Source organism: Calliopsis andreniformis, chromosome 3, assembly GCF_051401765.1.
Source record: "Calliopsis andreniformis isolate RMS-2024a chromosome 3, iyCalAndr_principal, whole genome shotgun sequence".
NCBI lineage: Eukaryota > Metazoa > Arthropoda > Insecta > Hymenoptera > Andrenidae > Calliopsis > Calliopsis andreniformis.
In genome coordinates, this window is record NC_135064.1 from 20609793 (window position 1) to 20627522 (window position 17730).

A 17730-nucleotide genomic window follows, 5' to 3' on the forward strand; every position below is an offset into this window, starting at 1 on the left:
GTTTTTAAATAAGATTATTAATCTTCAACTATAAACTTTTATTATTTATTTATGTATATGTATCACATATTTTATTTCACAAGGAGCTGGTTTGCATATACTTGCTACCTAATTTTCACTGTGTTCTTTATTCAGTTCACAAAGGCAATATTTCTTACTGGTCACGTCATAATTTATATGTTAATGAAATGTATATGTTTTAGGCGGTGAACTCGTTCTTTGCTTAAATGGATTATAGTTGTTTGAAATTTTAAATACCTCGAAGCTTTCTACATATTTTATTTCATTGTCATGAGAATAAAATAAAATTGTAAAATACTTAAGAGGAAACAGTCGATCAATTATACCCCTATATTTGAAAGCAGACTATAGAATTTACATTTCCTAGAATTATTTTCTAAATAAGAGAATAGTTTTATATTAATCCTTAAAATATTGCTCAAATATTGTTACGCTCACAAAAGTACTCCGTATTCTGTTTCAGCGATGTGACGCAGCCCATCAGGAATATTTTCGCGCAAAATGATTCGTGTCCTTGTCCTTCTGTGCATGGTCGTTCTACCTCTCGTACGATGCCACAAGGTAAGATCACAAGTACCATCATGAACACCAAGGACGCCGTGTTAATTCCGTGCAAATGCTTCCTGAAGACAAAGAACACGCGTAACGTGATCTCGTCGTGTCGTTGACACGAAATGACAAGATACTCCTAGAACGAGATGACATTAATTGCCAATTCGCCGCTAGTTACGTGGGCAAATTCACGGTACGTGAAACACAGCCTTCTGCTGCTCACGATAATTAGTTTATTAACTAAGAAATAAACTAATCTGTTGAAGATACAAGATAGTCTAGAGATATAGAATACATTGGCACATATGCGTATATGTATATATTTGTACATTGTTTCGAGTGAAACTGTATTTAGGATAAATGCTCTAAATAGTTCAATTTTCTCAACGAGGACTTACTTAAAGTAATAATAGTAATTGTAGTATAATTTTACTCCAGGGTGCAATTAGAAATATAAAAAAGGAAACAAGCAAAGGAAGAGCGAGATGGAGAAATACAAATAAAAAAGGAGCGATGTTTGGATAAAATTGCTAGTAGCAATTTGCTGTTACATATTACGCTTAAATCAGCCCCTGAGGTGATGTTTACTGTCTTTACAGCGTACTGCTAACTGTTAGCCGCGTGTGTATAACAGGTTGCCTGCTATTATTTTACTTGGTGTATTGTATTCGTTCTCCTCATCAGAGGAGCCTTCTTTATTATTGTAGAATTATACACACGGTATTAATAACATGGAATTTTGATTTAGTTACGTGATAATTATACAGTATCTATTCAGTTGTACATATAGGAGGTTCCACAAGTTTTTTTGCCATTAAAAAATTGAATAATTTGAAAAATTCACGACGAAAGAACGTAATTAAAAAACAAATGATTAAAGCAGTGATTCAATGCCTAAACGGTAAAGCAACTTATGGATCATTCTGTATAATTCATTATTTTATTACTTGATATTCATCACCATAGGACAGTAACGTGAGATAATCATCGAAATCAATTATCCACCGAATTTTATAATCCAAACGAAGCCGTTCACATTCGCTTCGATAATCGTCGAGGTCCAAAGATCAATGAACGATTGACTTAAGTGCCTCTAGATTAAAGATTTGCCCAATCGAGTCTTTCCATCGCGACTTTGCAATATTAAAACGGACCGAGGGTCAAACGTTCGCGCGTTTATCGGTTAAATCGAACCTGGTACACCATCTTAGGTCTCCAGCTATGCTCGCCATTCAGAGAGGGAAACCGTGTAACGAGTTTGTAGTATGCATGCTATTAAACGAACAGAGCAATGCCAATTTTTTAGGGTAAATCCGGTTCTTTGAGCGTCATGCATCGAAGGCTGATCGATTTTACGCGTCGAACGAGCTGTGTTTCACACAGGATACCTGGGGAATTTGTAGCGTAATAAATGAAACACTGGTAGTCACAAAAACTGTCGGATATTCACACATTGGCCTCGCTCGACAATATCCTCAAATGGAAGAGAACCCCGAGGGTAACCTTCTGCTCTGGGAAAGGCAAACTAGAGTAGTTTCTTGTTATAGAGCTATTGATACCCTTCCATATTTTGTTTCACGTTTGTATTTGCTAGGAGAGAAGTAAATTGCTGAAGGATCTTCGTTAACCCTTTTGTGACTAGTGGGACATAATTCTGGTTGATAAAAAAATAACAAAGGAAGAAAAAATTGAAAAAATTCGGTCATGAAAGAGTTAATGGAATCATGATTATCCATGAATCAGTGCTAACTCAATTAATGGGACTCCTAGTGTTCTCACTGTTGAGGCTTTCTGGTATAAGCTGTGTCCATTTAGAAGAAAAATTTGAAAATTTCACAAGCATTGCAGCTAGCTCCATCAGAGGACCAAATGAATGTGCTTTTTTTAAATCTAAAAGAACTTGGGAGCCGCAACAGTGAGAGCATTATGTTAGCAACTTGTGAAAGTCTCAGATCTGCAAAGATAAATTAGTAATACTAGGGTAATTCTGCTAAAATTCTAGAGGCAAAGAGAATAGATGTTGGGAGAAGGGGGTACACATGAATAAGGGTGCTTCTGAGGAGGCCCTAAAGAGAGTCGTACTTTTTCGAACTTTTTTAAGGAACATATCATAACACTAAAATACAAGCTTTATAGCAAATGAATTATACTTCCCTCTACGTTCAGCAATTTTTATCTAAAACTTCCTAACCAAAAAACAGAATGTAGTGCATTTCTTCCGAAATCGTCCTGCTAGTAATTGAAGGGTTCGTTGCAAGAACAGGTCAGTTATTAATTAAAAAATCGAAGCTAACCGGTTTTTGCATCTAGTCCTTCAATCAGTAGATCCACTTGGCCTGTCTTTCTTGCCTCTCATTTGAAATTACCATAGAATTTCACTACAAAAAAGCACGATTAGGAAACGACTAATCACTAAACAAAAAAGTATTCAACGTTCATGTCCCAGACGACAGAATGAAGACCAATAAGAAGTGGCGACAGAGAATAATTAAAAGAAAACGACAATGGTTACGGTCCACGCGGTCAATCAGACACGTAGAGCAAATAGGACTGTAGGGGATAGTATTAGTAGACCCGATCGAATTTCCCAATGTAATGAGTGAAAGTGATCGACCTTAGGAGTCCGAGGCAGCATGATAGTTAATTGCAACTCGATTTCTGTGACGCGTTACGTGGTTACATGCTCTTAAATGGTAGAAGCAGACCTTGGACCGCGATTGGAAAACTTCAAATACACGTGTATCGATTGCAAGGGTTCCGTGCCCGAGCAGACACGAACCTATCGCGTTCGTGCGCCTCGTATGACTGTTGTTCATTGTCCTCGCGTTGACTGCCAATTAACTGTGCGCTCGGTGGCGAATGGGCATTTGTCGAATGCAATCAAATGTACTAACTTTATCGCGAGTTTATCTTTATTAGAGTATTGAACTGCGCTCAGGGTAGCTTTATTATTTTTAATAGTGCTTTACTAGATGAGAGAATTAGCCTGATCTTTTAGCAAATTACTTGCTGAAACAAGTTTTCTATCAGAGAGCTACTTTTATTGAGTAGTTTTTTATTGTTAGATTTTTTATTGACCAAATAGGAGAATTAATTTTTGTTTTAGAAAGTTTACAGAATATTTGTTCGTTTGTTGCAGATCCACGAACACATGACAAGGGAAGAGATGTTATCGGTGTTTCATACGGGACACGAGTCTGGTAATTATGGCGAAAAAATAGTAGCTATTTAGGCATAGATACATGTCCCTTGTAGTTCAAGTTTGATTCAGGAGATTATCAGTAGGTTATGTATCGTATTAATATCAACCCTTAATTATTGGCACCTGTGTTCTAACTAAAACAATATTATCACTAAATATTTACAAAATTGGTCCAACAGTAATTGTGATACATATAAATATGACACAGAATTCTTCTTAAAAACTGTTTTACACTATTTTACAATTATTTAAAGAGAACAGTTTACAGAGGGAAAAAAGATAAGAACTGTTTCCCATAAAGTTTGTGGAACTCCGTGTCAGTGGTTAAATGTTAAAGAGTAGTTAAAAGCACACTTTACTTAAATTCCAGTACCAACGTACGAGATTGTGCCTGTGTTACATTCGGTGCATAAGAGGAGCTCAGAGAAACCGGAGGTGCACCTGAAGGCCTTCGGAAAGGACATCAGTCTGTCGCTGAAACGCACAGAAGGGTTGCTGACAGTCAACCATTTACCAATGTGGACTGTCACGAAGAATGCCTCGCAACCTGGTGGCCTCCACTACGAGAAGGTGGTAGATGTAAGTTTCCACGGAGAGAAAGTGCGTATTCCCTCTTACGTGCATATTTTCAGTTGCATCATTAATTATCATCGATGGAATGGAATCATCCGCGTAACATAATTATTGAACATCATCCGATGGACTATAATCTTTTGTTTCAATATTATGGAAATCTGAAAATTTAGATATTTGAATAGTTAAATATTTGAAAATTTTAAATATCTTAGTATTCAAAAATTGACACCTTCAATATTTGAAAATTTGAATATTTGAATATTTGAATATTTGAAAATTTGAAAATTTGAAAATTTGAAATTTTGAATATTTGAATTTTTGAAAATTTGAATATTTGAATATTTGAAAATTTGAAAATTTGAAATCTCTAATATTTGAATATTTGGAAACATAGATATTGAAATATTTGAATCTTCAAAAAACTTAAATTTTTTAATGCTTAAAAATTTGAAAGTGACATATTGTACTATTATTATTGACCATCAGATATACCACGTACCATCAAAAAGTTGGCACATTTTTGTGTCAATTGGCACTGTACTGATTAGCAATCATATGATAAACTGATTCGACCACATTACTTAAACTACAACTACTTAAGTAACTCAAACCACGCTGCATTTAGACTTTCGGACTTTCCAGTTTTTTCTTCATTACTCGTACCACTTAGCCCCTCGCGACAGTGGCAAAAAGAAAGAAGTCTGTTACAGCAAAATGATTGTTACATATACAGGTCAAAGGATGCATTATTCCCTTCTAGAGTCGAAGCAACACAAAATTGCCTTTTGCTTCGGCTCCATATGGCCAGCACGTTTGTTGTTAATTGTTTTTCCACTTGCAGGCTGACATAGATATCGGTGACATCTATCAAGACACGACGAACATGGCGTCCATTCTGCTCCACCGGGACGAGGATGGGAAAGTGCTCGTTGTAAGAGACCATTCTTTCTTAATATCCCTTTCGACATTCCTCCATTATTGCGAGTCGTCTGTTTCGTCAACCGTCGCGACTTACTTAATACCTCTGTTATCATTATCGCAACGCCGCGATTCGTACTCGCAACGCGTAAGTACGAAGCAATTAGCGTCACTATGATTAGGGAGGAACTAATCGTTGTCATGCGAATGGCCAACAGATTGCGCAGGAAAGAGGAGACAGGGTAGGAATTAACGAAATCCACGTGGTCACGCGTGAGTTGGTCTCGTGACTACGAAATTCGGTAGCCAACGATTGCCAATCGAATGGTCTTGCAGGGATTTGTGAAATTGTGCCTCTTTCTGGGATCTTGATTAGGATACTAATCGAGGATTCTAATTAATGAGAATTTCTCGATGCAAAGTAAAAGGAACGAAACCGATGCTAATAGTACTGCGTAATTGCTGAGCTGTAACTTGTGTTGCATACTAACAGGGGAACGTAACTTCGATTGATTTGTGCGCTCAAGATTGCTGAGTATTTAAGCTTAATGTATGTGGTTGTAATGTAAAATAGCATTAGTCATTTATTCTTATTTTTGAGATATGGACATTTGGATTTTCCTTGTCATCCTGCAAAAATGCATCACGATTAAAAGGAGGCAGAGTGCTTTGCAAATTTGTTTGTCTAGAATCTAGAATGTATCATAACAAACGCATCAACGTTTAATAGTGAACCCCTCGACACTAAAAAGGCGGTGAAGGAGCTTAAACAAACATTGCCTGTTTTCACAATTTTTAAAGGACTCAGGAATGCAGACAATATGTGTTTATGTGACGATCCTGCAACGTATAAACAGGCTTTTGAAAAAAGGAAAATTGCTAAAACAGGTTCGTGATACTTTTGACATTTCCACGCTGGGATCGTAATCGATGCTTCATTCGTACCATTGCAATGAAGATGTTGCATGTAGGATAAGAGAAAGAGGCAATAAAGTTCCCGTATCGAGTTTACCTTCCTGAATGGTTATCAGTTTTGGAGGAGATTGCTGTTTTCAATGATTACGTGTCCAAGCGAGAGGGAATTTCACTTAGGAAGTTCGATCTCTCGCGAGCCGCGGAGAATAGAAGGGTATTGCTAAAGAAGTTCGTGGAATCGTTTAAAATCCGTTGACAAATGTATAAATTAAAAGTGAAAGGAACAGTTTTGTTGACGTCGTGGGATCAGAGATGCGGAGGTCGATGACGGTTCACGTTCGAGATAAGCCGCCAATTAATATTTAACTTGAACAGTGTTATATTTAAAATACACTTGTACCAATTAAATTGATTTCAGGGGAGGTCAAGGTATTCATAGGGAACCTGGAGAGTTTAAAATATTAACGATCTCTCTGAAGTTTTTCTTCTTTAAATTATAATTGTTATTATATCTGGCTCTTTTGGAGTTTTTGTTAACTTCATTATACGATTAGCTATAATACGGTTTTTTTTAAATATATAAATATTTATCATACAAGTCAGTTATAGCTGTTGTCACGATTACTAAAAAAAATTATAGAACCAATTTATTTCAAATTTGGCACAGCTATTTGTAACTTTTTTTAAATTGCCTAAATATTGCCGTATTTTTTGCTCGAAAATGGAAACTTGCTTCTACAACTAAACTGTATGATAAATATTCATATGTCTAAAAGAATGATGTATTTTAGCTAAATGTATAACGAAGCTAACAAAAAAAGCGGATAAAAAAGTAATTGTAGTTAAAGAAAAAAATTCAAATATATATATATACTATCAGAATGTTCAGAACTACAAAATACAAAGTTATATGTAGAGAGAGATATATAGCATATCCTCCTATAACGTTCTCTTTAATGTGCTACTTAGCAAAATGAGTTAGTACTTCCATCTCATTATTCTTATTACCAGAACAATTATCATGATTCGACGTAACTGGTTCTCCATTATTGCTCGACATCTGTTCTATGCTATAATAAAAATAATTAATGTAGAAGATTTATAGTCTCTATAAACTGTAGGAGCTAGTTAATAACTCGCAAAGTTATACGTAATTCTCAACGAGCTCACTGAATTTTCGAAAGCAGCATAACTACCGCGTAAACTTTAGATACAAGGAACGACGTCGGTTCGTTACATAATAGTGTAAAAGCGTTGTTCTATGTGACCCCGTGTGTCCTGACCTTTTGCTTTCACTCTCTCCCCCCTTTAATCGGACAAATGCACCTCTCGAACCATAGATTGAACAACTCGATCGTGCCCAGAGATCAGAAGTATCAGCGATCAGGGCAATTCCGACTTTAACTGCTTCCAGGCATATACGAAACATCTACCTACTATAAATGGTATACAAACGTTCATGGCAGTTAAAATTAGTGGTATTACGGTAATTACGTTTACCTAAACGGAAATACTCGCAATGAGACGGAAAATAGATAGGGAGGGCGCGCTCGATCAAACAATTGAACGATGATAATTTTCCAATGTATAAAGGAAGTAGTTAATATTTCTTTGATAGCAATAAAAGTAACAGTATAATGCGATGAACCGGCAAATGAGACAGTAAGCTTAAAATGAGATAGTGACTGAGAGATAACACAAAGTGAAAGTTATATGATTTCCTCAATAAATTTCTGAATATATTCCTTCGTTATAAATTCATTACTATATAGACGTATTTTTAATATCTTAAAACGATATAGTATTCAGTAAATAAATTTTTCAGGATGGTAACATTGGTCCAGAACTCATAATTAAACCACTGCCAGACCGCGTATTACAAGAAGTAGTGAATAAGAACCCAAGTCTTCGAGATTCTGAATTACTGCCAAATGTAACAAGAAGTAAAGAGAACTTGAAGTATACGAGCCATCACGTGGTATTCAAGAAAGCAACTCGACCCAGTGGCGACGAGTACAGCGATTTCAGTGAGTGCTGACTGATCTTTACGTGTTGCCACACTGAAAGTGAAATCCTCTTCAAATGAATTAAACGTCATGTTTCAGCACTAATGGAACCCGACCACTTGGCAAAAAAGTACAGAGTCAGACGCTCGATCAGCGGTAGATCTAAGAGGGAAGCACCGTACGTCATTTACCCAGAAATCCTTTGCATCGTGGATTACGATGGATACAGGTGATACGAATGACATTCATGCTGGTATAATATGGCTCAACAAAATTATGGCATAGAAAAATTTGGGGCAAAAGTTGGCCAACTTTGAACGACGATAACTCCGTGAAAAATCATTGGAGGATCATGATTTTTCTTTCAAATTAGAGCTTGAATTCTCTACTATAAGGAACTATGTCTAGATTTTAAGTTCAATGCACCCCTACCACTGTAACCTTTCAAATCTGAGGGCATGTTTGTTACATTGAAAATGGCGAGGTTTGACGGAATGTACTGACTCGCTAAAATTTTTTTCAGAGATATTGTTTGCAGCAGCATAAAGTTCAAACCTTCCTCTTTAATTTAAAAAAAAGAGCAAGTCGCTACGATTTTTTTTCGCTAAGTTACAGCACTTTAAAATCACCCTGTAGTGCACACTGGATAATGCCAATGCAAAAATGCAAGGGTTACTTTAAAGTGCTGTAGCTTAGCGAAAAAAAATTGCAGCGACTTGCTCTTTTTTTTAAATTGAAGGGGAAGATTCGAACTTTATGCCACCGTAAACGGCATTCCCGAAAAAAATTTTAACGAGTCAGTATATTCCGTCAAATTTTGCAATTTTCGATATGACAAACATGCCCTCAGATTTAAGGGGTTACAGTAGTAGGGGTGCATTAAACTTAAAATCTAGACATAGTATCTTACAGTAGAGATTTCAAGCTTTAGTTTAAAAAAAAAATCACGACCCTTCGATGATTTTTCGCGGAGTTATTGCCAGTCGAAGTTGGTCAAGTTTTGCCCAACATTTTTATGTTTTATACTGAACATTTTTTTTACTATGCCATAATTTTTTTGAGCAGTATATTTCTATTATAGGGGTGGACAAAGATAACGAAGTTTCTTTACTAACAATTTTGTTCCTTTTCCAGGTTGCACGGCGGTGATAATGTACAGATCAAAAGGTACTTCGTGTCCTTCTGGAACGGAGTAGATTTAAGGTATAAACTCTTAAAGGGACCAAAAATTCGTATCAGTATCGCGGGAATTATTATCTCACGGGTAAAGTACAATGAACGAATGTAAACACTAAAATGCAAAGTCCAAGATTGCAGTATTGTGTAACTTCCTGCAATTTTTCAGGGTAGGGATGCTACACCGTATTTGGAGCGAAATCGCGTGGGTCGAGACGCAATCGATTCGGCAGCTGCGCTGACCGACATGGGTAAATACCTTTTCCGAGAGAGAAGACTTCCGGTCTACGATATAGCCGTCGCTGTTACAAAGTAAGAGTGCTTATTTCATTCAGTCGTAGTAGTAGTAGAAATAAAAATAGTGTACTTGTGTGACATAAATTCTCTCAAATTTTATTTTCGCCAATTTTGTTCTTTCATTATAAATATTTTTATCGTACCAGCACAAAAACGAATAGTAGAGGAATGAATACTGCTCAGCTTGTGTGTGCAAGTTTTGATTCTTAAAAGATTTCTGTTGAATAAGCACGAGAGAATGAGTTCTATGACCCTTCTATATAAATATTATACTATCCACGCAGCAGTCTGGTGATTTCATACTGTTTGATTTTTATTTCGCAAAACAGGTATGATATGTGCCGTCGTAGGAAAGGCGGCCGCTGCACTAAGGGAACTGCCGGTATGGTTTATTATATAGCGATCACGCTTTCTTATTTAATTTATATACTTACCTCTCGTTCTCTTATGATATTATATTTACCATTAGCATTGTAAAGTATTTACACTGACCTTAATGTAGCGTTGTGGTTTTTGACAGTGCAGTGACAACGTATTTTGATAATGGGCTTATGGAATTTTTTAGTAGAGGATAAACTGTCTGCAAAAGCGATGTCCTTTCTTGTGAAATATTTCGTATTAAGTAGAAGCAACAAATTTATTTAGAATATTCATAGAATTAGTCATCATAGATGAGAACACATTCTATTTTGTACAGAATATTAATTTACAAAATATAGATCGCTATAATCAACGAGAAAGTACATGCTTTTGATACTTTTGGTTCGCTAGGCCTGTAAATATGGTGTTCGACACTCGGCTTATAGTTTAAGAGACTATTTGCCTTCTTAATAAAAAAATGGCTTATCGCGTATCACGCATATCTGAAAAAATTCTAAATTCGCAAGGGTAGTGGTATACTAATACGTAATCAATAACTGTAGATATAATACAAATAATCGTGAGGACGATCACTCGTACAGATACGAAAGATGCAAAACGAAGAATTATATACAAAATACATGACATCAAATTGTATATAAGTTGTCTCAAAACATGCAAAACCAGTGGATCAAACTATGATACTCTATCTCATGTGTACAGGCTAACTATTCGATCGGCTTGTAATTATTTTCTCTCGTTTTTCTTCACTTGAAGGAAAACTAGCTCTGTTCAGTTTCCAGAGTTATTCTGTACAGTTTCTTTTTCTCTACATTCTGCTATATTAAGCGACACGACTTGTAATTATACTGAAGACTCGACACTTTATCGCTAATTGGCAATGATTTACACGCGTCCCACTCGTGTGTTTGCTTTATTGGTAATTCCACGGTACCACCTTGCGTCTAAACCAGCCGTGTTTCCAAACTTTGAACAAGAAGCCTTTCACCGCGGTGTTTAATATCGCTTCATGGTGTCTGCTTCTTATCAGCCAAGTCACGATATAACTGGCAATGAAAAAATAACCATAATACTTTAAGCCATCAAGATTCTTGTAAAATATGACTGGCTTTACACAGACACAAACTCAGCAAGAGAAGGAACTAAAATCTAAAACGATTTATGGTGTAAATAAAATAAGACAGAAATATTTAAAGATCCGTCACATTGTGTAAAGGGAAGACACTTCCATCAATTGTCCCGTGACATGGCCAGAACTAAGCAGATTATGAATCCACATGATAAAAAGAAACTTTTGTTGTTGCATTGCAGATTAGATATGTGCAGGAGGCAATACGCGAATGACGTGTGCAATAGAGGAACCGCAGGTACGTTTCTCGGGTTTGAAGGAACAAAAATATGATATCGACGAGAAAGTTCTACTTTTTGTACTTCTCCCTATATGCACTACTCTCTGGAAGTTTTGTTATCTTTCCATTTTTAAGTCTTTTTCACCGCTACTGCTCGCGAGCAAAGCTAAAATACGTTTGCATACATACGATATTCTGGAGGCACTTCAGACTGTTACAATTTGGAGCTTGTGAGGGATATGAAACCTTGGTAGAAGCTATGCACTTGCGTAACACTCATTAAAATACATAACGAGAGTTAAGATTAGTCTACAGTTGTAGCAGAATAGGTAGGTTATTCGTTTTTATATCCGGATGTGGGATAAAAAAGAGAGGGTGGTTTTTACCCAAATACCTTCCATCTTCAAATGTTTGTACGGAGCTTAATAAATTTTTTTCTTGATCTATTTTAGGGTAAAATTAAAGGTGAAAGCCTCCTCTTCACAGCGAGTCTTTAAAAAGTGATCTACGATTTTTTTTCGTCTAGTTATCACACTTTGAATGAAAACTATATCTTGGGTATCACTTCATTCAATGTGTACCCTGAGTGTCACTTCATTTAAAATAGCATATCTTGACGAAAAAAAATCGTAAATCAATTTTTAAGAGCTCATTATAAAGGGGAGGCTTCTGCCTTTAATCTCAGCTTAAAACAGATCCCGAAAAAAATTTATTAAGTTCTGTACAGACATTTGAATTTGGAAGATATTCGGTTAAAAACCACCTCCTGTTTTTTTACGCCACATCCAGATATAAAAGAGTCTCCAAAAAATTCAATACAGGGTTGGGAAACTAGAAACTTTGCCCTGTAAAATGAGTCCAGGCTCACCCCTGTACGATTTTTTTTCGCAAAGTTACAGCAGTTCAAAGATTGGTAATTTTTCAGCCTAAAATAGTGATTTTTAATTTTGCTCCGAATTGTATTTGAACAAATATTTGCCTGTGTTTTATATGATCATCTATTTCCGTGGCTTTTCTTTGTACTCATGTTTTTTTTCTCACCCTAATAACTTGAACGAGTCCTTCACTGTGTGTCTATAATGTCTTGTCACAGTAAAGTGTTGGATGAACACAGTGATTGGAGCTTTCTTTGAGCTGAATGTGAACAATCTATACAGCTTGGCCACGCGCCTTTCCTTATTTCCAAACTTCACCTTTTTTTGGGATGCAAATTTGCCTGTCTCTTTCTTCTTTTCTGTCTGCGGATCCTCCCTATGAACATATGAATAAAAAAAAAAATGTATATTGAACCTGGAAGGATTCCTACCTGAACACAACATTTTTTCCTTCAAAATCTTCTCTACTTGTTCCTTTGCACAGCAGCTATGGTTCTTGGCGTGCGTTCTTGTCTGTTGCATACGTGTGTAAACGCGACCTTGACATTTATACAATCAATCGTTTATAATGATTCACGTGTACTCAAATTAATCGACTGATAGTATTTTATTACCATAAGAATATCTGAGAAGCTTTTGTCGTGTCTACGTTCTTTTTATTCTCTTCTAAATCGCTCACAATTTTTCTGTTTCTTTGGCTGCGTTACTGATAAGGATCGTGGTCGGTAAGTTTTTAAATGGAAACAACTGAAGGAAACTTTGTGAAGTAATAGTATTGAAAGGATAAATATGCCATGAAAGATAATGTTTCTCACGACGAAATTACTGAAGAGAATTATTCTAAATTAGTTTCACGATAGACGATGTTTTAACAATTTGACTAATTAACATTTGGTGTTTATTATTGATTAAACTTATCATCTTCGTCCAGCTTCATGCAACGAAGAAAACATTTGGTTGAAGACATTAATACTACCATATTAGGGGTTTGTTACTGATTTAATAGCGCTGTCTACTGATAAATTAACTCTGTGTCTTCATCTTTAATAGTACGTAACATTAATCTAGGGAAGAACAGTATTAACACACGGAATTTCTACGTTTTCAAAATTGGAGACAGGTTTACTTAGGCTGTTGCTCTGGTGTCAATTTAACTTTCTAAACGTGCAGCTTGTTAGCCAAAATCGAGTAACAATTTTAACAATTATATTAACACATTTTATTAATATTTATATACACCGTTTTCATATAATTTAAAACACAATGAACTAAATGTTGTGGTCTATACAGGTTTCGCGTACGTGGGTGGAGCATGTGTTGTAAATAAACGTCTTGAGAAAGTGAATTCAGTCGCTATCATCGAGGACACTGGTGGATTCAGTGGAATTATTGTTGCTGCCCACGAAGTTGGTCATTTGTAAGTCATCTTTCAAAGCATTCGTTGTTCAAAATTCTTAATAGAAGCTCTATGAAACTCCTCAAATCTAAATATTATAGATTAGGTGCAGTTCACGATGGTTCACCACCTCCCAGTTACCTCGGTGGACCTGGTGCAGAGAAGTGCCGCTGGGAGGATGGCTACATTATGAGTGATCTCAGACATACTGAGAAAGGATTCAAATGGTCTCACTGCAGTGTGTCGTCGTTTCATCATTTCTTAAAGTATGCTCTTAGTGCATCTTCAAATGAAATAATACACTCTATTTTATTTTGAACCGAAAGTCTAATTAATTTTGCTATACTTTTCTATGTCTGAATTTCAGTGGCGACACAGCAACATGTTTATATAACGCTCCTCACGAAGACGAGGCTCTACCCAGAGTTCTACCCGGGAAATTGCTCTCGTTGGATGCACAATGTCGGAAGGATCGTGGGACCAGTGCTTGTTTCGTAAGCTTTATACAAGAAATTAAAATATTTCCTTCGTATGATAGCACCATTGATGAAAGCATTCATACATTGCAATACTTGTGTTATATTTTAGAAAGACGATAGAGTTTGCGCTCAGCTGTTCTGTTTTGATGCTGGTTCAGGATATTGCGTGGCATATCGCCCTGCAGCTGAAGGTTCTCCCTGTGGAGATGGTCAGGTAATAATGAAGAAAAGAATATAATGAAGAAACAAGCCCTGTTTCCAGGCTAATTCAATTACATTTCTTTTTAATAATTTCAGTACTGCCTGAATGGAAAGTGCGTGGCTGAACACGAGAATATTATACCAGATTACACGCAAAACATTCCAACGTATGTGCGCCGAGACGGCACTTATAATCCCACAGCCCAAAATCGGCCTCTATTCGCTCAATACAATAATACTGAGTACAGGTAATTCTCCAATATTTTACCATGTCTGTCTTTGATCGACAATCTTTCTATAGATCGACATTCTATCATGCATATATACTTCAAAGTATTAATCTACAGTGTAGATTCTACAATACAGAAAAAGGAATTATAATGATGTGAATAATTGAACATTCGTTAAATCTAGATCTTATGATAATACCATAATAATATGTCACACAGGTATCCATGGGAATCGACGACAAACAGCACGCCACAATCGAAATTTAAATATTCCTCCCTCTTGTCAAATCTCTTCTCGTCGACGTCGACGAGCAACCCTTACAAACTCGTCACATCATTCACAACAACCCCAGCAATCAAATACACACACTCGACTGCTAGTTATTTATACACGAACAAATACAAAAGTAGAATTAGTAACAATAACAATAGTAGTACTAATAATAACAACAACAGTCAAGGTAGTACCACTACCAGGAAGTATACGAATTATATAAATTCGTACTACACTGTTAGCCCTCTCTCTCGGGTCACTAATAACTTAAATTATCCGAAAATTAGCCCGTTCAAAGATAAGAGTACGATCAGCATGATGTCGTATGCAACAACAGCCAAAGGAGATCAGAATGGGCTTCAGAGCGATGGTCGCGGTAAGAGAAATCTGTAGCACACGAACGATATTACCTTCTTCTTCGATCACAGAATATTCTTCTCATTCACCGTCGTTCATTTTTACCAATGTTATCAACTGGATAACAAATTCGCTTGGCTTTCTTCACTTTTATCTCTTCTCTCGCCTCATCTTCTATAATTTCATCGACAAATATGTCCTTAACAGGTGTTCTTTTTCTTACCTGTGAAGTAAATATTTTCGATTATCATTAATTAACACCGTAGCTCAATAAAATGCTACGATGCAATTCAGCATTAAACTTGTGACAAATTGACACGTCTCTTTGAACTCTCTTCACGTTCAATTCACTTGTACGACAGTGAATACGTTCCTGAATACCTCATCATCAATTTCGTTACTCCCCTCTGTATTGGACTCTTGGTGTTGCTTCTTATCGAACTTCTTGCTGTATCTCAGTAGGTACTGTGACCACTGTAAAATGGAGGTAAATTGGACAAGGTGATACAGGACATTTTTCCTTCCATTTGAGATTTCCTACCATCATCCCTGTAAATACGCTGCTCAAAAAAGTTGTCGCATAGAAAAACTTGGAGCAAAAATTAGACAACTTTGATTGACGATAACTCCGCGAAAAATCATCGGAGGATCATGGTTTTTCTTTTAAACTAAAGCTTGAAATCTCTAATGCAAGATACTATATGTAGATTTTAAGTTTAATGTACACCTACCACTGTAACTCCTCAAATCTGAGAGTATATTTGTTATATCGAAAATTGCAAAATTTGGCGGAATGTACTGACTCGCTAAAATTTTTTTCGGGAATGCCGTTTGCAGCGGCATAAAGTTCTATCCTTCCCCTTTAATTTAAAAAAAAGAGCAAGTCGCTGCGATTTTTTTTCGCTAAGTTACGGCACTTTAAAGTAACCCTTGCATTTTTGCATTGGCATTACCCAGTATGCACTACAGGGTGATTTTAAAGTACTGTAACTTGGCGAAAAAAAATCGTAGCTACTTGCTCTTTTTTTTCAATTAAAGGGAAAGGTTCGAACTCTATGCTACTGTAAATGACATCCCTGAAAAAAATTTTAGCGAGTCAGTACATTCCGTCAAACTTCGCCATTTTCAATGTGACAAACATGCCCTCAAATTTGAAAGGTTACAGTGGTAGGGATGCACTGAACTTAAAATCTAGACATAGTTTCTTATAGAAAATATTTCAAGCTTCAATTTAAAAAAAAGATCATGATCCTATGACAATTTTTGGCGGAGTTATCGCCAGTCAAAGTTGCCCAATTTTTGCCCCAAATTTTTCTATACCATATACTTTTTTAGCAGTATATTTGAATATCTACCGACACCCTGTATATAGTGTATATTATACTTTTGTACACCAAACGAGTATCTTCCTGCTTTCTCCAACATTCCTTCCTCAGCCTTTTAATTAATTCATCGCGTTAATACCCAGTGAATTTGTTATTCTTTTAGAACGAGAGGTCGATGAGTGCACGGACGTGGGGTCCGATTGCGCGGAGCTGATCGACAGGCTGAGAACATGGCTGTGCCATTTACAATCTGTGAAAAGCCGCTGCTGCGCGTCCCTAAAGACGATTTGCACCGCTTGACCGCCCGCGAAGGAATTGAATGAATTGCATAGGACGCCGCGTGGCCGTATCGAACCGACCACAGCTCCGACATCGAACAGGCGCGCGATCAGCACGCGTTCAGCTCATCGAAGCAGAGACCTTGACAGAAAAGGGACTAAACCGTGTCCACGGTGTCGGGACATCCTTTCTTTATTCCTCCCCCCATCGAAAGAGAATGACAGAGTTCTGGATGCCCTCGCGGCCGCGTTCGGCCGGAAGAAAAGTGCAACTCTTTCCATTAAGTAGCTATCTTATAACTGTGTTACTCAGAATATACTTTCATTCTTGTTTCTTTTTACGGTAGTACCGCAGGAGCTTTGTGTACAGAGAGCACGTGTACGAATTCGACCACGGACGAGAACTTGTATGTATTTATTCGATGCACATGATCGCGTGGGAACTCCGTGTCACAATTGGGATATTCCATTGTACGCGCCTTCGTTGTGTGTGCATTAATCATGAAAATTGTAGTGCAAGATAATAAATGGTGATTAAACAATAGACTTGTATTGTTTAAGGACCTACCCACGATAATAGAGCATATGTTAAGGTTCGTTTGTTGGGAAACAGAGACAGTGGGTATCGCGAAATTTTTTAATTAAGGAAAATAAATATCCACTTCTCTTTTCTCGACAGTATGCTCACTGGATTATGTAAATACTTGTGTGATCTTTCTGTCCACCCGCTGTTCTTCTAATTAACTTTATATCAGTCTTTTTATTGAATGCTTTAGATGTAGATGCATGTCGGATCGAATGAGCTGAAAAAGTGCTCGTATAGATTTTACTTGCACTCTTTTAACTCTCCCGAATTTCAAGAATTTATAGTTCAATTTTTTAATCAGTTTTTTGCTCCAAATAACTTAACATAGACTCCATT

The 17730-nt window shown here is 36.6% G+C and overlaps 1 protein-coding gene across 2 annotated transcripts in view; it reads left to right on the forward strand.

Moving 5' to 3' along the window:
- Sona (sol narae metalloprotease) overlaps nt 1-17352 on the forward strand; it is a 43780-nt gene extending 26428 nt beyond the window's left edge. The window contains exons 2-17 of one of the 2 annotated variants that reach the window (XM_076392992.1): nt 485-582; nt 3713-3773; nt 4146-4354; nt 5193-5282; nt 8010-8211; nt 8290-8419; nt 9325-9454; nt 9536-9678; nt 11356-11411; nt 13559-13685; nt 13766-13930; nt 14032-14158; nt 14253-14357; nt 14441-14592; nt 14794-15224; nt 16694-17352. In XM_076392992.1, coding sequence (XP_076249107.1) covers nt 523-582; nt 3713-3773; nt 4146-4354; nt 5193-5282; nt 8010-8211; nt 8290-8419; nt 9325-9454; nt 9536-9678; nt 11356-11411; nt 13559-13685; nt 13766-13930; nt 14032-14158; nt 14253-14357; nt 14441-14592; nt 14794-15224; nt 16694-16830 — 2325 coding nt within the window. In that variant the 5' untranslated portion in view covers nt 485-522 and the 3' untranslated portion in view covers nt 16831-17352. The remainder of the gene's footprint in view (nt 1-484; nt 583-3712; nt 3774-4145; nt 4355-5192; nt 5283-8009; nt 8212-8289; nt 8420-9324; nt 9455-9535; nt 9679-11355; nt 11412-13558; nt 13686-13765; nt 13931-14031; nt 14159-14252; nt 14358-14440; nt 14593-14793; nt 15225-16693) is intronic. The other variant, XM_076392994.1, reaches the window with a different exon arrangement.
- Nucleotides 17353-17730: the final 378 nt, after the last annotated feature.